A 21878-nucleotide genomic window follows, 5' to 3' on the forward strand; every position below is an offset into this window, starting at 1 on the left:
TCTCGCATACAGAGACACATAAAGACACACACACACAGACACATCCTCATACACAGGTACACACATACAAACACATCCTCACACACACACTTCCTCACACACACACACGCACACACACACTCACACACACACACACACACACACACACACACACACACACACACACACACACACTACTTCATACAAAGACACACACAGACACATTCTCACGCACAGAGACACACGCACACAACCCACATCCCTTATACAGACAACTACACAATCACCCCATTTTCCCTGAGAGTTAATAACAGTATTTCCACGCATATCCAGAACATTTCGTAATTATAAAACATGAGCAACTGTAAAGAAATGAGATTTAGGGTTAAATCTTTCAAAGTAAAATTACCCTTAATGACACGTTTGATATCAAAGGTCGCGATGATTCATGACTTCATGTTTAGTTGCCATGGGTTAGAATTTTGTTTTTGGGAATGATAATTGAGTAATTTATAGTAAGTGAGACATCAAAAAGATAATCGTGTTTTTTTTTTTTTTTTTTTTTTTTTTTAATTTAGGCGCTCTGGAAGAAAAAAAATATGTTATATCTTATGTTCATATGTCTGAGGAATTTCATTTTTCATATTTTGTTATAGTGAAGATGGCGTATTTCTCCTTCTATATAAGTCGCTTGCTTAATTGTGGTAATTAACCTCCATTAGATAATTTTGCACATGTCATTTCTTTGAGATGATACATTGATTTACGTTGTTATTATGCAAATTCAGATACAATGGGCTCTCTCTCTCCCTTTCTCTCTTCTCTCCCTCTTCATGCCTCGTTTTCTTTGTCACTGCTATTCGTCTTATTTTCTTGTTTCATTCTCCTTCTCTCCCTCTGATCTCTCCTTTCTCTGCTTCTCCACTTTCATTTTACCACTATTTTTGCTTTATCTATATTCCTCTCTTTCTCTGTCTCCTCCTTCCTTCCTCTTTTCTTTACTTCTCTTTCTCTCTGTCACTTTACCTTCCTTACACCCTATCTCTTATTCTCTTTACCTCTTCCTTTCACTATCTCCTACTTCATTTAACCTTTTTATCTCGCATTCTTATCATCCTCTTCCCTCATTATCTCTCTCCCTCTTTTAACCCCATTCTCTCGTTCTCTTTCTCTCCTTTACCCTCAAGATTTTATTTTCCTCTTCCCTTCATTATATCTCGACCTCTTTTAACCTCTCTATTTCTCATTCTCGTCACTTCTTTCCCTCACGATCTCTTTATCTCTCATTCTCTCAACCTCTCTATCTCTTATTCTCTCAACTTCTCTATCTCTCATTCTCTTAACCTCTCTATCTCTTATTCGCTCAGCCTCTCTATCTCTCTGTCCCTCAACCTCACCTTCTCTCATTCTCTTAATCTCTCTATCACTCATTCTCTTTCTCGCTTTCGCTCATTCTCTTAAACCCTCAGTCTCTCATTCTCACAACCTACCATCTCTTATTCTCTCAACTTCTCTATCTCTCATTCTCTTAACCTCTCTATCTCTCATTCTCTTACCCTCTCTATCTCTCATCGTCTTAACCTCTCTATCTCTTATTCTCTTAACCTCTCTTTCCCTTATTCTCTCAACCTCTCTATCTCTCACTCTTTCTCTCTATCTCTCATCGTCTTAACCTCTCTATCTCTTATTATCTCAACCTCTCTATCTCTCTCTCTTTCTCTCTATCTCTCTCTCTTTCTCTCTATCTCTCATTCTCTTAACCTCTCTATCTCTCACGATCTCTCTACCTCTATTACCCCCCCCCCCCATCTCTCATGCCCTTTCTCTCTCTCTTTCCAGATGTTATTTTGGATAAACTGCCTCATGAACGCCTTCTTAGTCTTCGTGTACTTCGGCCAGTTCTTCATGACCCTGACCCCGCCTCACTGGTGCGCGCCTCCGCCTGACCTCGCCCGGCTCAACCTGACCTCGGAGCAGGTCAAGAGACTCACCATTCCGAGGGATCCGCACTCGGGGAAGTACCTGGAGTGCGTCAGGTACCAGGTGGATTTCAGCCAGGTAAGTGGGGGGTGGATAGTTAGGGTGGATGTGGAGGGTTGTTATTGTCAGTATTATTGTTATTATTATTATTATTATTATTATTATTATTATTATTATTGTTGTTATTATTATTATTATTATTATTATTATTATTATTATTATTATTATTATTATTATTATCATCATTAAATTTACATTACCATTATTGTTATTGTTACTATTATCATTATCATCGCTATCATTGTTGTCACAATGACGATAATAACAACGATAATAACAACTGCACCAATTACAAAAAAAAAAAAAAAATCTTAATAGTACCCACAACCTCACATTAAAACAAACAAACAAACAAATACAAAAAAACAATAATTAATTCAACCACTTGTACTTTTAATTCGTTCGTTCACAGGTGGTTCAGGGCAATGCCAGCTGGCCTGACCCCAACTGGCCCACCACCAACTGTAGTCACGGATGGAATTACGAATACTCACTCTATTACCCAACCATTACTTCAGAGGTAGGGTAACTTGATGAGTAAGTTGGAGGTATGGTAGCTTAGGTGATGAGTAAGTTAGAGGTAGGGTGACTTGATGTGTAAGTTGGAGGTAGGGTGACTTGATGAGTAAGTTGGAGGTATGGTAGCTTAATTTATGGGTAAGTTAGAGGTATGGTAACTTGATGAGTAAGTTGGAGGTATGGTAACTTGATTACTTAGTTAGGGGTATGGTAGCTTAATTTATGGGTAAGTTAGAGGTATGGCAACTTGATGAGTAAGTTGGAGGTACGGTAGCTTAGGTGATGAGTAAGTTAGAGGTATGGCAACTTGATGAGTAAGTTGGAGGTATGGTAGCTTAAGTGATGAGTAAGTCAGAGGTATGATAACTTATTGAATAAGTTAGAGGTATGGTGACTCGATGATTAAGTTATAGGTATAGTAGCTTAGTTGAATAGTAAGTTGCAAGTATGGTAACTTGATGTCTAAGTTAGAGGTATGGTAGCTTAGGTGATGAGTAAGATTAAAGCATGGTTAGTTAGGGGTATAGAAGCATAATTTTTGGGTAAGTTAGAGGTATGGTAGTAAGTTTAGTTAGTGGTATGGTATCTTAATGTATGGGTAAGTTAGGTATTGTAATTTAATAACTAAGTTAGAGGTATGGTAGCTTAGTTGCTGATCAGGTTATTAAGTCTATATAGATTTCCCTCGAGCATTGCAACTTACTCTTTGGGATGTATTGATTGTATCGATTTGCACGTTGCATCATTGAGCAGGACATTGACTCTACTCTTTGTTACGTGGGGCGCGGGAAAGGTCGTTTGAGTGGTTGTTAAGAGTCGTTGGGATTGTGGTAGGTTTTTCTGTGATAGGGAGAGAGGTTGGTTGTGGTAGGGAGAGAGGTTGGTTGTGGTAGGGAGAGAGGTTGGTTGTGGTAGTTTTTCTGTGGTAGGGAGAGAGGTTGGTTGTGGTAGGGAGAGAGGTTGGTTGTGGTAGTTTTTCTGTGGTAGGGAGAGAGGTTGGTCGTGGTGTAGAGGTACTTTTGTCGGTTTGTCATGGTGGAGATAGGAGTGACGTGGTCCGTAGTGGTTGTAATAGTGCTAGTTGTTGTGGTAGGGATTGCAGATATTTTAGATGTGGTTGTCGGAGGTAAAACAATGTGTTTAGGACCATTAATGTAGTAGTAGTTGTAGTGGTAGGTGCAGGTATAGCAGTGGTAGTAGCAGTGACATATATCTATGAGAGTCGATGATGTAGTAAATTGTTGATGTTGGAGCCTTCATATGGAACAGTGCAAAATAACCATCATATATTTGAAAGAAAGTTATTAAAATGATGTGAAATAAGACACAATAAATTATATTGAAACTTGGATTATATGTGTATTGTGGGTTAATTCTATCTTCTTTTTAAAATCCAAAATTCAAAGCAATGTAATAATTTGTTTGGAAATTGTAGTTAATGAGGATACGACGCACAATCAACCATATTGAACCAAATGCTGAATTAACGTCCCGTTGTTGATGTAGCTGATGAGGGAGAAGGAGAGAGGGAGAGAGAGAGAGAGAGCGAGAGAGAGAGAGAGAGAGAGAGAGAGAGAGAGAGAGAGAGAGAGAGAGAGAGGTGAGGAGGGGGGGGGGGGGAGAGAGAGACAGAGACAGAGAGAGAGAGAGAAGGAGAGAGAGAGACAGAGAGAAAGAGAGTCCGAGAGAGCGAGAAAGAGACCATTCCAAAAGCCGAATAACCCCCCCCCCCCCCCCCGGTCTCAGCTGGACTGGGTGTGCGGCGAGGACTGGAAGCCGCCGCTGGCCCAGTCGCTGTTCTTCGTGGGGTCCCTGGTGGGGTCGCCTGTGCTGGGCTGGGCGGCCGACGCGTGGGGGCGCCTGCCGGTCATCGTGGCCACCAACGTCGTGGGCGGGCTGGGGGGCGTGGCCTCCGCCTTCTGCTCCTCCTTCGTCTCCTTCGTCGTCTTCAGGTTCATCGTCGGGATGACCTACGACACGCACTATATGGTCGCCTACATCCTGCGTGAGTCATGGATCTTTCGACCTTATGTTACATGCTGCTTCATTTGATAATGCAATCCAGGATTAATTTCTAGAAGAAAGAGGCAACAATCTTAGCAAAATGCAAAAAAAAAGAAGAAGTGAGAAAGGGAAAATTATCCAGCAGAATTTAATTTATTCACTCAAATCGAAATTATTTAGTCCCCCTCTTTCCAATCCACCAGTACGGAACCTTTCTATAAATCTAACCAACTCAACCATTTCTTTTCTCTCCTTCGTCCCCCAACCCCCACAAACAACGACAACAAACAAACAATAACAACAACAAACCACAAACAATGGCAACAACAAACAATGGCAACAACAAAACACAAACAACAACAAACAACAAACAATGACACCAACAAACAACCAACAACAAAATACAGTGTTGGAATACGTCTCAAGCAAATACAGAACCGTCATGGCCAACGTCCCCATCATGCTGTTCCTGACCGCGGCCATGTGCTCGTTGCCCTGGATAGCCGTCGCCCTTGGGCACTGGACCTTCTTTACCATCGCTATCTACCTCCCGCAGCTCTCGTGCGTTGCTTTCATCTGGTGAGAGAGAGGGACGTGGGGGTGATTGTCTGTTTGTTTTGGGGCTGTTTGGGGTTTAATGGGTGTGTGTAGTGAGGGTATTTGTGGTTAGTTTCAGGGTGTGTGTGTGTTTGTGTTGTGTGTGTGTGTGTGTGTGTGTGTGTTTGTGTGTGGTGTGGGGTGTTTGTGTGTGTGTGTGTGTGTGTGGGGGGTTTTTGTGTGTGTGGGTGTGTTGGGTGTTGGGTGTGTGTTGTGTGTGTTGTGGGGGTGTGTGGGTGGGTTGTTGGGGTGTGGGTGTGTGGTGGTGTGGTGTTTTTTGTTTGTTTTGTGTGGGTGTGTGTGTGTGTTGTGTGGTGTGTTTGTGTGTGTGTAAGTGGATAGGTATAGGTTGTTCTGCGATTTTTTATTTTTTTCTCTTTATCTTTTTTTCTCTCTTCTCTGTTTCTTTCTGATCTCTATAACAAGGTTTTTTTCTCCCTTTGCCCTCTCTGTCTTTCTTCTCTCTCTCTCTTTCTCTTTCTCTTTCTCTTCTCTCTCTCCTCTCCTCTCTCTCCTCGCTCTCTCTCTCTCTTCTCTCTCTCTCTCTCTCTCTCCTCTCTCTCTCTCTCTCTCCCTCTCGCTCTTCTTTCTTGCCTTTCTCTCTCTCTTTTCTCTCTCTTCTCTCTCTCTCTCTCTCCTCTTCTCTCTCTCTCTCTCTCTCTCTCTCTCTCTCTTCTCTCTCTCTCTCTCTTTCTCTCTTTCTCTCTTTCTTGCCTCTCTCCCTCCCCCCTCTCTCTCTCTTCTCTCTCTCCCTCTCCTCCCTCTCCCTCTCCCTCCCCTCTCCCTCTCTTCTCCCTCTCAAATCCCCTCCCCCTTTCTCCCTCTCCCTCTCCCTTCCCTCTTTCCCTCCCTTTTTCCCCTCCTCCCTCTTTCCCTCCTCCCCCCTCCCTCTCCTCTCCCTTTTCCTCTTTCCTCTCCCCTCCTTCTCCTTCCCCTCTCTTCTCTCTCTCTCTCATTCCCTTTCCCTCCCCTCTCCTCCCCTCCTCTCTCTCTCTCTCAATCTCTTCCCTTCCCTTCCCCTCCCTCTCTCTCTCCTCATTCCCACTCACAGGTTTCGCCCGAGTCCGCGAGATGGTTTCTTGAGTCAGGTCGGGGCCAAAGACGCCATTGCCATCTCAAGAAGCAGGAAGATCACAAGAAAACCGCTTCGGACGAGGTCGTGGAGGAGTTCAAGGTGGGGGGGGGGGGGGAGGTAAGGGGAGGGGAGGGAGAGGAGAAGGAGGGAGAGTAAGGGGGGAGGGAGGGAGGGAGGAGTAAAGGGTAAGGGGGGAAGGGGGAGGTAGGGGGAGGGGAGGGAGAGGGGGAGTTAAAGGTAAGGGGGGGGGGGGGGGGGTTTAGGGGGAGGGGAGGTAGAGGAGGTTTCAAGGTAAGGGGAGGGGGAGGTAAGGGGGAGGGAGGGAGAGGCGGGTTTTAAAGGAAAGGGGGGGGAGGGGGAGGAAAGGGGGGAGGGGGGGAGAGGAAAGGGGGGAGAGGTAGGGGGGGGGGAGGGAGAGGAGATTTTCAAGTAAGGGGGGAAGGGGGAGGAAAAAAGGGGGAGGGGAGGGAGAGGAGGATTTCAGGAAAGGGGGGGGAGGGGGGGGTAAGGGGGAGGGGGGGGAGGGGGGGAGTTCAAGGTAAGGGGGGGGGAGGTTAAGGGGGGGGGGAGGGAGAGGGGGGATTAGGTAAGGGGGGGGGGGGGGGGGTGGAGGGGGAGGGGGGAGAGAAAGGGGGGAGGTAGGGGGGAGGGGAGGAGAGGAGGAGTTCAAGGTAAGGGGGAGGGGGGGGGTTTAAGGGGGGGAGGGAGGGAGAGGAGAGTTAAAGGGTAAGGGGGGGGGGAGGGGAGGTAAGGGGGAGGGGGAGGTAAGGGGAGGGGAGGTAAGGGGGAGGGGGGGGAGAGGAGGAGTTCAAGGTAAGGGGGAGGGTGGGGAGAGGAGGAGTTCAAGTAAGGGGGGGGGGGGAGGTAAGGGGAGGGGAGGGAGAGGGGGATTCGGGAAGGGGGGGAGGGGGGGTTTTAAGGGGGGGGGGGAGGGAGAGGAGAGTTCAAGAAAGGGGGGGAGGGGGGGGGTAAGGGGGGGGAGGGGGGAGGAGTTCAAGGTAAGGGGGGGAGGGGGGAGTAAGGGGGAGGGGAGGGAGAGGAGAAAGGGGAGGGGTAAGGGGGGAGGGGAGGGAGAGGAGAGTTCAAGGTAAGGGGGGGGGGGGATGGGGGGGGGTAAAGGGGAAAGGGGGGGGGGGGAGGGGGGAGTGTAAGGGGGAGGGGAGGGGAGGGAGTTCAAGGTAAGGGGGGGGGAGGGGGGGGGTAAGGGGGAGGGGAGGGAGAGGAGGAGTTCAGTGGGGGGGGGGGGGGGGGGAAAGTAAGGGGGAGGGGAGGGAGAGGGGAGTTCAAGGAAAGGGGGGGGGAAGGGGGGAGGTAAGGGGGAGGGGAGGGAGGGGGAGTTCAATTTAAGGGGGGGGGGGGAGGTAAGGGGGGAGGGGGGGGAGGGGAGTTCAAGGTAAGGGGGGGAGGGGAGGTAAGGGAGGGAGGGAGAGGAGGAGTTCAAGGTAAGGGGGGGAGGGGGGGGTAGGGGGAGGGGAGGGGAGGAGGAGTTCAAGGTAAGGGGGGGGGGGGGGGTAAGGGGGAGGGAGGGAGGGGAGGAGTTAAAGGGTTTAGGGGGGGAGGGGGGAGGTAAGGGGAGGGGAGGAGAGGAGGAGTTCAGGAAAGGGGGGAGGGGGGGGTTTAGGGGGGAAAGGGGAGGGAGAGGAGGAGTTCAAGGTAAGGGGGGAGGGGGAGGTAAAGGGGGAGGGGGAGGTAAGGGGGAGGGGGAGGAAAAGGGGGGGAAGGGGAGGAGAGGAGGAGTTTAAGGAAAGGGGGTGAGGGGGGAGGGAAGGGGGAGGGGAGGGGGGGGGGATTTAAGAAGGGGGGTGGGGTAAGGGGAGGGGGGGGGGGGGGGGGGAGGGGAGGGGAGAAGGAAGGGGGGGAAGGGGGGGGAAGGGGGGGCGGGGGGGAAGGGGGAGGGGGGGGGGGGGATTAAGGTCGGGGGGGTAGGGGGAGGTGGGGGGGGGGAGAGGGGAGGGTTAAAGGAGGGGGGGGGGGGAGGTAGGGGGAGGGGGGAGGAGGGGGGGGGGGGGAGGGGGGGATGGGGGGGGGGGAGGAGGGAAGGGGGGGGGGGGGGGGAAGGGGGGGGGGGAGGGGGGGAAGGGTGGGGGGGGGGAGGGGGAGGTAAGGGGGAGGGGAGGGAGGAGGCGGAGTTCAAGTAAGGGGGGGAGGGGGGAGGTATAGGGGGAGGGAGGGGGAGGAGGAGTTCAAGGTAAGGGGGGAAGGGGGGAGGTAATGGGGAGGGGAGGGAGAGGAGGAGTTCAAGGTAAGGGGGGGGGGGGGGGGTAAGGGGGAGGGGGGGGAGGGGGGAGCAGGTAAGGGGGGGGGGGGAGGTAGGGGGAGGGGGGGGGAGAGGAGGATTTTCAAGGAAAGGGGGTTGGGGTAAGGGGAGGGGGGAGAGGTAAGGGGGGGGGGGGGGAGAGGGGGAGTTAAGGAAAGGGGGGGGTTGGGGGGTAGGGGGAGGGGGGAGAGGTAAGGGAGGGGGGAGAGGAGGAGTCAGGTAAGGGGGGGGGGGGGAGGTAAGGGGGAGGGGGAGGTAGGGGGAGGGGGGGGAGAGAGGATTTCAGGAAAAAGGGGGGGGGGAGGGGGGAGGTAAGGGGGAGGGGAGGGAAGAGGGGAGTTAAGGTAGGGGGTGGGGTAGGGGGAGGGGGGGAGAGGAAAGGGGGGGGGAGGGGAGGGGAGTTCAAGGTAAGGGGGGGATAGGGGGGGAAGGGGGGGGGGGAGGGTTAAGGGGGGGGGGAGGGAGAGGAAGGAGTTCAAGGTGGGGGGGGGGGAGGTAAGGGGGTGGGGGGGAGGAAAGGGGGGAGGGGGGGGGGAGAGGAGGAGTTCAAGGAAAAGGGGGGGAGGGGAGGTAAGAGGGAGGGGAGGGGGAGGAGAAGGAGTTAAAGGGTTTAAAGGAGTAAGAAGGAGAAGGAGGGGAGAGAGAGGAGAGAGGGAAGAAAGAGGGAGGGAGAGGGAAAGGGGGTGGGGGGGGAAAGGGGGATGGAGAGGAGAGGAGAGGGGGGAAAGAAGGAAAGCGAAAGGGAGGGAGAGGGAGGGGGAGAGGTAAGGGAGGGGTTGTTACGATTGTGTGTGTGTTTTTATTGTGTTTGTTAAATCTTCCTTGAGGGAGAGTAAGGGAAAGTTTTTGCTCTTTGGTGAATGGGAATTGTGGACCCTGAGATATGAATATAGAAGAAATTTGAAGATATAGATAGATAGATTGATACAGACAGCCCGCAGACGACAGCCCGAAGACAGACAGACGACAGACCGACAGACAGGGCAGACAGACAGACAGACAAAAAGTCCTTTACCAAGATCTTATAACCCATCTCCCCCCCCCTCAGGCCTACGGATGGAAACAGGGAGAGAAGGACGAGAAAAAAGTCAACGTCACGGCCCTTCTCAAGACGCCGGTGCTCAGACGCCGCTTCCTCGTGCTCTGCCTCATGTGGTGAGTGGGATGGGGAGGTGGGGAGGGTGAGGATGGGGAGGATGGGAAGGGTGGTGAGGGTTGTGAGGGTGTGGATGGTGATTGTGAGGGTGGTGAAGAAGGTGATTGTGAGGATTGTGAGGGTGGTGAGTGGGATGCGGAGGATGGTGATTGTGAGGATGGGGAGGATGGTGATTCTGAGGATGGGGAGGAAGGTGAGGGTGAGGATGGGGAGGATGGTAATTGTGAGGATGAGTAGGAAGATGGTTTTGAGGATGAGGAGGATGGTGATAGTGAGGATGGGGAGGAAGGTGAGTGTGAGGATGGGGATGATGGTGATTGTGAGGATGGGAAGGATGGTGATTGTGAGGATGGTGAGGATGGTGATTGTGAGGATGGGGAGGAAGGTGAGGGTGAGGATGGGGAGGAAGGTGATTGTAAGGATTGGGAGGATGGTGATTGTGAGGATGAGGAGGATGGTGATTGTGAGGATGGGGAGGAAGGTGAGGGTGAGGATGGGGAGGAAGGTGATTGTAAGGATTAGGAGGATGGTGATTGTGAGGATGAGGAGGATGGTGATTGTGAGGATGGGGAGGAAGGTGAGGGTGAGGATGGGGAGGAAGGTGATTGTAAGGATGGGGAGGATGGTGATTGTGAGGATGAGGAGGATGGTGATAGTGAGGATGGGGAGGATGGTGATTGTGAGGACGGGGAGGAAGGTGATTGTGAGGATGGGGAGGATGGTGATTGTGAGGATGGGGAGGAAGGTGATTGTGAAGATGGGGAGGATGGTGATTGTGAGGATGAGGAGGATGGTGATTGTGAGGATGGGGAGGAAGGTGATTGTGAGGATGAGGAGGATGGTGATTGTGAGGATGAGGAGGAAGGTGATTTTGAGGATGGGGAGGAAGGTGATTGTGAGGATGAGGAGGATGGTGATTGTGAGGATGGGGAGGAAGGTGAGGGTGAGGATGGGGAGGAAGGTGATTGTAAGGATTGGGAGGATGGTGATTGTGAGGATGGGGAGGATGGTGATTGTGAGGATGAGGAGGATGGTGATAGTGAGAATGGGAAGGAAGGTGATTGTGAGGATGGGGAGGATGGTGATTGTGAGGATGGGGAGGAAGGTGATTGTGAAGATGGGGAGGATGGTGATTGTGAGGATGAGGAGGATGGTGATTGTGAGGATGGGGAGGAAGGTGATTGTGAGGATGAGGAGGATGGTGATTGTGAGGATGAGGAGGAAGGTGATTTTGAGGATGGGGAGGAAGGTGATTGTGAGGATGAGGAGGATGGTGATTGTGAGGATGGGGAGGAAGGTGAGGGTGAGGGTGAGGATGGGGAGGAAGGTGATTGTAAGGATTGGGAGGATGGTGATTGTGAGGATGGGGAGGATGGTGATTGTGAGGATGAGGAGGATGGTGATTGTGAGGATGAGGAGGATGGTGATTGTGAGGATGAGGAGGGTGGTGATTGTGAGGATGAGGAGGATGGTGATAGTGAGAATGGGGAGGAAGGTGATTGTGAGGATGGGGAGGATGGTGATTGTGAGGATGGGGAGGAAGGTGAGGGTGAGGATGGGGAAGAAGGTGATTGTCAGGATGAGGAGGATGGTGATTGTGAGGATGAGGAGGGTGGTGATTGTGAGGATGAGGAGGATGGTGATAGTGAGAATGGGGAGGAAGGTAATTGTGAGGATGGGGAGGATGGTGATTGTGAGGATGGGAAGGATGGTGATTGTGAGGATGGTGAGGATGGTGATTGTGAGGATGGGGAGGAAGGTGAGGGTGAGGATGGGGAGGAAGGTGATTGTAAGGATTGGGAGGATGGTGATTGTGAGGATGGGGAGGATGGTGATTGTGAGGATGGGGAGGAAGGTGATTGTGAGGATGGGGAGGAAGGTGATTGTAAGGATGGGGAGGATGGTGATTGTGAGGATGAGGAGGATGGTGATAGTGAGGATGGGGAGGATGGTGAGGATGGGGAGGAAGGTGATTGTGAGGATGGGGAGGAAGGTGATTGTGAGAATGGTGAGGGTGATGATTGTGAGGAAGGTGAGGAGGTGAGGAATGATGATGATTTGATGGTGTGTATGGTAGTGATTTATTGATAATAGTGATGCTTTGATAAGGATATTTATAATCCTTAGCATCAGCCCCATTAGCATTACCAATAAGAATGAGTAACATACCTCTTCCCTCTCCCCCTTCCCTCTCCCCCCTTATCTCTCTCTATCTATCTGTCAATCTATCTATCTATCTATCTCAACTCTCTCCCTCTCTTCTCCCCCTCCTTCACCCCCTCTTTCTATCCTCTCTTCCTTTCCCCCTCCTCCTCCCTCTTCCCTTCCCCCCTCCCTTCCCCTCCTTTCACCCCCTCCCCCTTCCCTCCCTTCCCCCATCTCCCTCCCCCCATCCCCTTCTCCCCCCTCCCCCACCCCCTCCCCCTCAATGTCCTCTCGGTTATCCTCCCTATTCCTCATCTTCCCTCTTCTTCTCGGTTCATTTCTTCCCCCTCTCTCTCTCTCTCTCTCTCTCTCTCTCTCTCTCTCTCTCTCTCTCTCTCTCTCTCTCTCTCTCTCTCTCTCTCCCTCTCTCTCTCTCTCTCTCCCACCCGCCCACAGGATGGTCATAATCCTCGCCTACGACGCCCACATGCGCAACACCGAGCACATCGGGACCAACGTCTTCGTCACCTTCACCGTCGCCGGCTTCGTGGAGCTTCCGGCCGACTTCCTGACGATGGTGGCGGTGGAGAAGCTCGGGCGGAGGCACACGACGGTGTGGACGCTGGTGCTGGGCGGCCTCCTGTGCCTGGGGATCGCTGCCGTGCCTCCAGGTGAGTGGGTGAGGGGAAGGGGGTGGGTGAGGGTGAGGGGAAGGGGTGGGTGAGGGTTAAGGGTTAAGGGGTGGGTGAGGGGAAGGGGAAGGGGTGGGTGAGGGGAAAGGGGAAGGGATGGGTGAGGGTTAAGGGGTGGGTGAGGGGAAGGGGAAGGGGTGGGTGAGGGGAAGGGGAAGGGGTGGGTGAGGGGAAGGGGAAGGGTTGGGTGAGGGGGAGAAATGAGAGGGTGAGGGGAAAGGGGAAGGGGAGGGTGAGGGGAGGGGGGAAAGGGGAAGGGGTGGATGTGGGGAAGGGGAAGGGGAGGGTGAGGGTGAGGGTGAGGGGAAGGGGAAGGGGGGGGTGAGGGGAAGGGGAAAGGGGAAGGGTGAGGGAAGGGGAAGGGGAAGGGGTGGATGAGGGTGAGGGTGAGGGGAAGGGGAAGGGGTGGGTGAGGGAAGGGGAAGGGGTGGGTGAGGGGAAGGGGAAAGGGGAAGGGGTGGGTGAGGGGAAGGGGAAAGGGGAAGGGGTGGGTGAGGGGAAGGGGAAGGGGTGGGTGAGGATGAGAAATGAGAGGGCGAGGGGAAAGGTGAGAAGGGGGGAAAGGGTTTAGAATGGGTGAGAAAGGGGGAGGGGGAGGAGGAGAATAGAAGAAGGGAGAGAGGAGAAGAGAGGAGAAGAGGGGAGACATGAGAAGACAGATAAGAGTGAAAGAGGGTGAACGCTTCTTTTGCGTTCAGGGACTGCTGCTGTTCCCCCTGGTGAGGGTGAGGGGAAAGGGGAGGAGTGGATAAGGGTGAAAAATAAAGAGCCTTAGGTAAAATAAATAAATAAATAAATAAATGATAATAATAATAATAATAATAATAATAATAATAATAATAATAATAATAATAATAATAAAAGTTTATATACGAAAATTGAAGACGGAATAAGATAAGGGAGAGAAGAGAAAATGGACGAAAAGAAGAGAGAGCAAGGTCTAAATAAAGATATGAATAGGGGAAAAGAGAAAGGAAAGAGGGGAGAATTGAAGAAGAGGGAGAAAGGTGGAAGAGGGGAAGAGGCACGCCCACTTAGAGGTCTGTGATGGGCGGGGTTGAGGGGAGGAGGGGCTGGGGTAAGTGGGGGGGGCGAGGGGAAAGGGGAGGGGGGGGCTGGGTAAGTGGGGGGGGCGAGGGAAAGGGAGGAGGGGGTGGGGTAAGTGGGGGGGGGTGAGGGGAAAGGGGAGGGGGGCGGGGTAAGTGGGGGGGGCGAGGGGAAAGGGGAGGAGGGGCTGGGGTAAGTGGGGGGGGGCGGGGGGGAAAGGGGAGGGGGGGTGGGGTTTAAATGGGGGCGAGGGGAAAGGGGAGGGGGGCTGGGGGTAAGTGGGGGGGCGAAGGGGAAAGGGGAGGGGGGCTGGGGTAGTGGGGGGGGCGAGGGGAAAGGGGGGGGGGGCTGGGGTAAAGTGGGGGGGCGAGGGGGAAAGGGGAGGGGGGCCCGGGGTAAGTGGGGGGGAGGGGAAAAAAGGGGGAGGGGCTGGGGTAAGTGGGGGGGGGGCGAGGGGAAGGGGAGGGGGGGTGGGGTAAGTTGGGGGGGGGGAGGGGAAAGGGCGAGGGGGGGCTGGGGTAAATGGGGGGGCGAGGGGGAAAAGGGGGGGAAAGGGTGGGGTAAGTGGGGGGGCGAGGGGGAAAGGGGAGGGGGGTGGGGTAAATGGGGGGGCGAGGGGGGAAAGGGGGGGGGGGGCTGGGGTAAGTGGGGGGGTGAGGGGAAAGGGAGGGGGGGCTGGGGGTAAGTGGGGTGGGCGAAGGGGAAAGGGGAGGGGGCTGGGGTAAGTGGGGGGGCGAGGGGGGGAAGGGGGGGGGGGGCTGGGGTAAGTGGGGGGGCGAAGGGGAAAGGGGAAAGGGGGGGTGGGGTAAAATGGGGGGCGGGGGAGGGGAAAGGGGGAGGGGGGCTGGGGTAAGTGGGGGGGCGGGGGGGAAAGGGGGGGAGGCTGGGGTAGTGGGGGGGCGGGGGAAAGGGGAGGGGGGTGGGGTAAGTGGGGGGGCGGGGAAAGGGGAGGGGGGCTGGGGTAAGTGGGGGGGCGAGGGGAAAGGGGGGGGGGGGCTGGGGTAAGTGGGGGGGGAGGGGAAAGGGGAGGGGGGCTGGGGGAAGTGGGGGGGCGAGGGGGAAAGGGGAGGGGGGGCTGGGGTGTGGGGGGGGCGAGGGGAAAGGGAGGGGGGCTGGGGTAAGTGGGGGGGCGGGGGAAAGGGCGAGGAGGCTGGGGTAAGTGGGGGGGCGAGGGGAAAGGGGAGGGGGGCTGGGGTAAGTGGGGGGGGGGAAAGGGGGGGGGGCTGGGGTAAGTGGGGGGGCGAGGGGAGGGGGGGGGGTGGGGTAAGTGGGGGGGCGAGGGGAAAAAGGGAGAGGGGGGCTGGGGTAAGTGGGGGGGCGAGGGGAAAGGGGAGGGGGGCTGGGGTAAGTGGGGGGGGAGAGGGGAAAGGGGAGGGGGGCTTTGGGGTAAGGGGGGGGCGAGGGGGAAAGGGGGGGGGGGGCTGGGGTAAGTGGGGGGGCGAGGGGAAAGGGGAGGAGGGGGCTGGGGTAAGTGGGGGGGGCGAGGGGAAAGGGGAGGAGGGGCTGGGGTAAGTGGGGGGGTGAGGGGAAAGGGGAAAGGGGAGGGGGCGTTGGGTTGAAAAGTATAAAATATCGCATAATCACTCTTCCTTGTTTACTTTTTCTTGGTCTTTATTCTTTCGTCGATGATTCTCTTACCTTGACCTCTTCTATTTTTTTTCCTTTTTTACTCTCTTCCCTTTTTCTTCTTCTTCTTCTTCTTCTTCGTCTTGCTCCTCCTTCTCCTCCTTAATATTATCATTCTTCCCTTCCTCTTCCTCTTGTTTCTCCTCCTCCTTCTCCTCTTTCTTTCTTTTTTTCTACCTTTTCTTCCTCCTTTCTTTTCCTCCTTCCATCTCTTTCTTTTCCTCTCTTCCCCCCCTTTCCCTTTCCTTCCTCCCCTCCTCCTTTTTCCTTCCCCCCCCTTTCCCCCTCCTCCTCCCCCCCTTCCTCCTTTCCCTTTCCCCCCCCTCCTCCTCTTTCCCCTTTCCCCCCCTCCTCCTCCTCCTCCTTTCCCCCCTCCTCCTCCTCCTCCTCCCACCACCTCCATTCCTTCCTTCCCTCACCCATCCATTTCCAACATTTAACAACCCAAACTTCAATCCACAGACAACACCTTCGTGATCCTAGTGTTGGCAATTGCTGGCAGGTTTCTCATCACGATGTCCATCAACGTCGGCCAACAGTACCCGATCGAGGTCCTGCCAACAGTTGCGCGTGGATCAGGCTCGGGAGCTATCCACACGCTTGGATATGGAGCGGCTTTCGTGTCCCCTTATGTGGTGTACTTGGTGAGTGAGAGGGGTGTGGGTATTGTTGGGGTGTTGCGAGGTAGTTTGAGTGGGTATTGTGAGGTAGTTTGCGTGGGTATTGTGAGGTAGTTTGAGTGGGTATTTGAGGTAGTTTGAGTGGGTGTTGTGAGGTAGTTTGAACGGGTATTACGGGTATTGAGGGTAAAGGGGAGTGAGGAGGTGGGTACTATGGGAGGGAGTAGGTATTGTGAGGAAAGAGGGAGGGGGTACTGTGAGTATTGTGAGGTAGTTCGAGTGGGTATTGTGAGAAACACATCCTTCAAAATCCTTCAAGATTCTCAAGCTTCCACTCACCATTCTGAGGAATCTTATTCCCTCTCATCTCCATCATTCACCTTTATCTTACCGTCTCCATCTTCACCAAAAACCACCAAAGTTACTCACTTCCCCTTGACATCCAGAAGAGTCGCGCTGAAACTACCTGACTCACTCATTCTCTCCTCGATGAGTAACAACAGAGTGAGTCACACACCATAAGGGAATCTCCATTGTACCAGCTTGAATTAATGAGTTGTGTGTTGAAGTGTTCTGAGGGCCCTTTGTCCAGCCTTTGTGTCTATCGGCAGAAATATCGATTCAGAAGCTTCACATACATTCTCCTTTGTTATCTCCCATCTTTCTTCTTTTTTCTTCGCCTTCTTTTTCTTCTTTTTCTTCTTTTTCTTCTTCTTCGTCTTTTTCTTATTATTATTTTGTTATCTTCTTTCTTTATTTTGGTGTCCTCCTCCTCGGACCCCTCATCATCATCATCATCTTCTTCTTCTTCTTCTTTTCGTCTGCTTTTCCCTTTCCTTCTCCCTCTCGTTCTTCTTTTTCTTCTCAGATTTCTCTTTCTTTTTTCTTCCTCTTCTTCTTTTCTCCTTCTCCTTCTCCTTCTCTTTCTTCGTCTTCGTTTTTTTATAGTTTCCTATAGGCTCTTTTCGTATTAAAATTTTTTTCCCTTTTTTTTTTTCTTTTTATTTTTTTCCCCTTTTCCTTCCCCTCCTTTTTTCTGTTCTCCTTCTTCTCATCTTCTTTTTCTTTCTTCTTCGACTTATTATTATTATTTTCTTCGTCTTCTTGTTATATTAGTTTCCTCCTTCTCTTCTTTTTTTTTTTCTTCTTGTCATTACCTCTATCTTTTCCTCCACGTCCTCTTCTTGCTCATCTTGTTGCGTTTCCTTCTCCTCCTCTTATTCCCTCCTCTTCCTCCTACTCTTACTCCTCCGGCTCCTTCTTTTTTCAACGACTCCTCCTCCTCGTCCTCTTTCTCCTTCTGCCGCTTCTTTTTCTTTCTCTTCTCCTCCTACTCCTCCTGCTCCCATTTTCTTCGCCTCCTCCTTCTCCTCCTCCTCCTTCTCTTCCTCCTCCTCCTCTTCCTCTTTTTCCTCCTCCTCCTCATTCTCCTTCTGCCGCTTCTCTTTCTTCTCTTCCTCCTCCTCCTACTCCTCCTGCCCACTGTTTCTTCGCCTTTTCCTTCTCCTCCTCCTCCTCCTGTTCTTCTTCTTCTTCTTCTTCTTCTTCTTCTTCTTCTTCTCTCTCTCTCCTCCTCCTCCTCCTCCTCCTCCTCCTCCTCCTCCTCCTCCTCCTCCTCCTCCTCCTCTCGCGCCCGAATCGCTTCTTTGTATTCTAAATAATTGCCATTCACTGACCTGTCAAAGTGTCAGTCTGCTTATCAGTCACCATCAGCCTCTCAAGTACATTTTTGCCTTGAATAGATGAATAGATGAATAGATAGATAAAGGTGAATAGATAGATAGATAAGGAGAGATTTCGGTCGTTGCAGTATTGATTAAAAAAATATATATTGATTCTTCCTTCGCTCATTTTTATTTTCTCCCATTTTCTAAATACTTATCTTAATTTCGTTTAATTATTTCCGTTTTTTTCCCTCGTCTCATATCTTAATTTGGTTTTGATTGTTTATGTCACATCTCCCTCTTCCGTTTTATTTTTATTTTGTCTCAACTTTGTACCAAAATCGAAGTTGACCCTTGTGTTTTGTTATAATATTCGCTTATTTTACATATAAATCCGATACAACAATCCTTTCAAGTGTCATTGTTCTTGATTATTCATTGTCATTATTGTTAGTTTTCTCATAATCATGTTATCTTCATAATAATTGCTTTTACTGGCATTCATCATTATCACTATTCTTATCATCATCATCATCATAATTGCTTCCATCTCTTTATCATCACTATCATTATATTTCGAATTATATTCATCATATTTTTGCTTCATTGTTTTTTCTTTCTTTCCATCTCCTTATCATCACTCTCGCTGTTATTCGAATGATCTCCTTTGGCTACCTTCCTTCTCCTTATCACCCCATTATTCGAATTATCTCCTCTCCCTCCTTCCGCACGCAGTCCAAGTTCGGCCACTTCCTCCCGTACACCATCCTGGGCGTGGCGACCGTCGTGGGCGGCCTCGCGTGCGTCCTCCTGCCGGAGACGCTCGACCAGAAGCTGCCGGACACCCTCGAGGACGGAGAGGAATTCTTCGCGGGTCAGGGATGCTGCTACGACCCGTGCGCCAGGTGGGTGGGGCAGGGGGAGGGAGGGGGGTAAAGGGGGAGGAGGGAGAAGGGAGGAAGAGGGAAGGGAGGAAGAGGGAAGGAAGGAAGAGGGAGGGAAGGAAGAGGGAGGGAAGGAAGAGGGAAGGAAGAGGGAAGGAAGGGAGGGACGTGAAGTGAGAGCTTCTTCGCGGGTCAGGGATGCTGCTAGACCCGTGCGCCAGGTGGGTGGGGCAGGGGGAGGAAGGGGATAAGGGGGGGGGGAGGAAGAGGAAGGGAGGAAGAGGGAAGGAAGGAAGAGGGAAGGAAGAAAGGGGGAAAAAAGGACGTGAAGTGAGAGCTTCTTCGCGGGTCAGGGATGCTGCTTCAACCCCTGCGCCAGGTGGGTGGGGGAAGGAAGGATGAAGGAGAAGGGAGGGAGAAGGAAAGTAGGAAGATAAGAGGAAGGGAAAGAGGAGAAGGAAGGAAGGAAGAAGGGAGAGGGAAGGAAGGAAAGGGGGAGGGAGGAGGAAGGAAGAGGCGAGGGGAGAGGAGGGCAAGAGGAAGGGATAGAGGAGAAGGAAGGAGGAGGGAGGAAAAAGAAGGAAGGAAGGAGGGAGGGAGAATAAAAGAGAGAGGGATATGCAGAAGGGTCTTGAGAGTAAGAAAGGAAGAGGATCTTCCCTACGCCAGGTGGGTGGAGGAAGGAAGGATGGAGGAAGGAGGGAGAAGCAATGAAGGAGGGAGGGAAAGTGAAAGAAGGAAAGAAGGAAGGAGGAAGGGAGAGTGAAAGAAGGAAGGAAGGAAGGAGGAAGGGAGAGGGAAGGACGGAAGGAGGGAGAAGGAAAGAAAGAAGGAAGGAAGGAAGGAGGGAGAAGGAAAGAAGGAAGGGAATGGAGGAAAAGAGTATGGAGGGAGAGGGGGTGTAGGGGTAACAGAAAGACTAATAATGAAGAGAAGATAAGAGGGAGAAAACGGGAATGGAGGACATAGAGGAAGGGTGAGAAGACAAAGAAGAAAGAGGGTGTATATAGGGCGACAGAAAAAAAAAGAATAAAGAAAAATAAAGGGAGTAGGATGGAAGGAAGGAGGTAGTGAAAGAGAAAAAAAGTAAGGAGGGGAAGGGGAGGGGGGCTTTTAAAATGATGGGAAAAGGGGGAAAAGAGAGAGAGAGAAAAGGGAAACACGGAGGGAGAGAGAAGGAAACAGGAAGCAGGAGAAGAAAGAGAGAGGGAAGGAGGAAGAAGAAGAAAGAATAGACAAGGAACGAGGGAGAAGGATGGAAAAATAAAGAGGAGGATAGAGAGAAAATGTACGAAGGAGGATGACAGGGTATAGAAGGAAGGAGAAAGGAGAGGAGGGAAGTAGGAAGGATGGAAGAAGAGTAAGAAGTAGGCAGAAGGATATGGAAAGGAGAAAGAGAAAGGAAAGAAGGAGGAAGAAGAAAGGGAGGAGGAAATTGATTTTCTAATAGAATAATGATAAGTACTAACCCTGTATGAAATTAAAAAATACTTTGTTGTTATTTTTAAAAAGTAGTGTAGTATTTTTGATATAGAAAAAATTAATGGTTTAATTTCAAAGGGAGATTTATTTCAAAGCAGCTGAAATGATGTATGTTTTCCTGTTATTACTTTTATTTTATTTTTCTTAATTTCTCTCTTTCTCTTTCTCCTTTCCCCTTTCTCTCTTCTCTCTCTTCTCTTTTCTTTTCTCTCTCTTCTCTCTTCTCTCTCTCTCTCTCCCCTCTCTCTCTCTCTCTCTCCTCTTTCTCTCTTTCTCTCTCTCTCTCTTTTCTCTCTCCCCTCTCCCCTCCCCCCCCTCTCTCTCTTCTCTTCTCTTCCTCTTCCCCTCTTTTTTCTTTCTTCTCTTTCTCTCTCTCTCTCCTCTCTTCTCTCTCTCTTTTTCTCTCTCTCTCCTCTTCTCTTTTCTCTTTCTCTCTCTCTCTCTCTCTCCCTTCTCTTCCCCCCCTCTCTCTCTCTCTCTCTCTTCTCTCTCTCTCTTTCTCTTTCTCTCTCTTTTCTTTTCTCTTTTCTTCTCTCCTCTCCCCTCTCTTCTCTCTTCTTCTCTCTCTTCTCTCTCTTCTCTCCTTCTCTTTTCCCTCTCTTTCTCCCTCTCTCTTCCTTCTCTCTCTCTCTCTCTCTCTTCCCCCTTTTCTCTCTTTTCTCTCTCTCTCTCTCTTTTCTCTCTCTTCTCTCTCCTTCTCTCCTTCTCCTTGTCTATTATGATATTAACAAATTCATATTTGTGATTTGTTTATAATTCATTCAATCAATTAATTATACAGGGCCCAGAGGAAGAAAGGAGGGGAGTGAATACTAACAAAAAATGCTAGTATAATTATAAAATATTTTTGTAAATCAAACATCAATCAAATAATAATAATAAAATTTAAAGATAATGATAATAATTATGTAATAATAAAGATAATAATAATTTATTAATTATATAATGATATAATTTTATATAATGATAACAAAGTAATAATAAAAATGATGTAATAGTATGATAATAGTAATGATTTAAAAATGTTTAAAAATGTAATAATGACAATAATAATAATGATAATAATAATAGTGATGATAATAATAAAGATCATAATAATGATAATGATTTCTCAACATGAACACAGTAAACAACTTATACATTTTATTCGTAATTACTTTCTTCATTAGAGAAAAAAAGTCGCTTTATTTTTAATGAAAAGAAGATTTGATTTAATATCCACTAATATTTCAACATCTGAATTTATCATTAAAAACTATATATATATATTTTTTTTTTTTTTTTCAGAAGACGAGCCTCTACAGATGCTGGAAAAGGAAAAGGTGGAAAAGAAATTGGAATTGGAAGGGAAAAGGGAGGAGAGGGAGGAAGAGGAGGAGAAGGAGCAGGAGAAGGAGAAGGAGAAGGAAGAGGAGGAAGAGGTGGAGATGGTACAGGAGAGGGGGGAGAAGATAAAGATGCTGTGAAAGATGATATTTCCAAAGTATGAATTTACTTTTAAGAGGGAGAAGGGGAGAAAGTGTGAAAAAGAGAAAAGGGAGAAAAGAAAGAGAAATAGGAAAAAAAGGGAGAGAAAGAAGAAGAAGAAGAAAAGGAAGAGAGAGAAAGAGAAGAAGAGAGAAGAGAAGAAGAGAAAAAGGAAAGGAGAGAAGAGAGATGAAAGAAGATGACAGAGAGAGAGGAGAGAGAAGATAAAAGAGATAGATAAGAAAGAGAGAAAAAAAAAAATATATTAAAAGAAAAAATTAAAAAAAAAAATAACAAAAAAAAAATATTATAAAGAGAGGAAAAAGAGAAAAAAAAAGAGAAAAAAAAAGAGAAAGAGGGAGAGAGAAAGAGAGAGAGAAAAAAGAGAAAGAGAGAGAGAGAGGGGAGGGGGATGGGGGAAGAGACGAGAGAGAGAGATGAGATGAAATGAGGAGAGAGAGGAGGAGAGGAGAGAAGGAGAGAGAGAGAGGGGAGAGAGAGAGAGATAGAGGGGAAAGCGAGAAAGAGAGAGAAAGAGGTAGATGGATAGATAGAGGAGAGAGAGAGAGAGAGAGAGAGAGAGAGAGAGAGAGAGATTAGATTCGGAGAAAGAGAGAGAAATAA

At 50.3% G+C, this 21878-nt stretch overlaps 1 protein-coding gene across 1 annotated transcript in view; it reads left to right on the forward strand.

Moving 5' to 3' along the window:
- Positions 1–21307, forward strand: part of LOC125026963 (organic cation transporter protein-like) — a 25652-nt gene extending 4345 nt beyond the window's left edge. The window contains exons 3-12 of the mRNA XM_047615569.1: positions 1819–2037; positions 2432–2539; positions 4285–4543; positions 4950–5123; positions 6228–6313; positions 9520–9626; positions 12229–12443; positions 15600–15781; positions 18157–18326; positions 21075–21307. Of these exons, the coding sequence (XP_047471525.1) occupies positions 1819–2037; positions 2432–2539; positions 4285–4543; positions 4950–5123; positions 6228–6313; positions 9520–9626; positions 12229–12443; positions 15600–15781; positions 18157–18326; positions 21075–21276 (1722 nt within the window). The 3' untranslated portion in view covers positions 21277–21307. The remainder of the gene's footprint in view (positions 1–1818; positions 2038–2431; positions 2540–4284; positions 4544–4949; positions 5124–6227; positions 6314–9519; positions 9627–12228; positions 12444–15599; positions 15782–18156; positions 18327–21074) is intronic.
- The last annotated feature ends 571 nt before the right edge of the window (positions 21308–21878 follow it).

The sequence above is a fragment of the Penaeus chinensis genome, chromosome 7 (genome assembly GCF_019202785.1).
Source record: "Penaeus chinensis breed Huanghai No. 1 chromosome 7, ASM1920278v2, whole genome shotgun sequence".
Taxonomy (NCBI): Eukaryota; Metazoa; Arthropoda; class Malacostraca; order Decapoda; family Penaeidae; genus Penaeus; species Penaeus chinensis.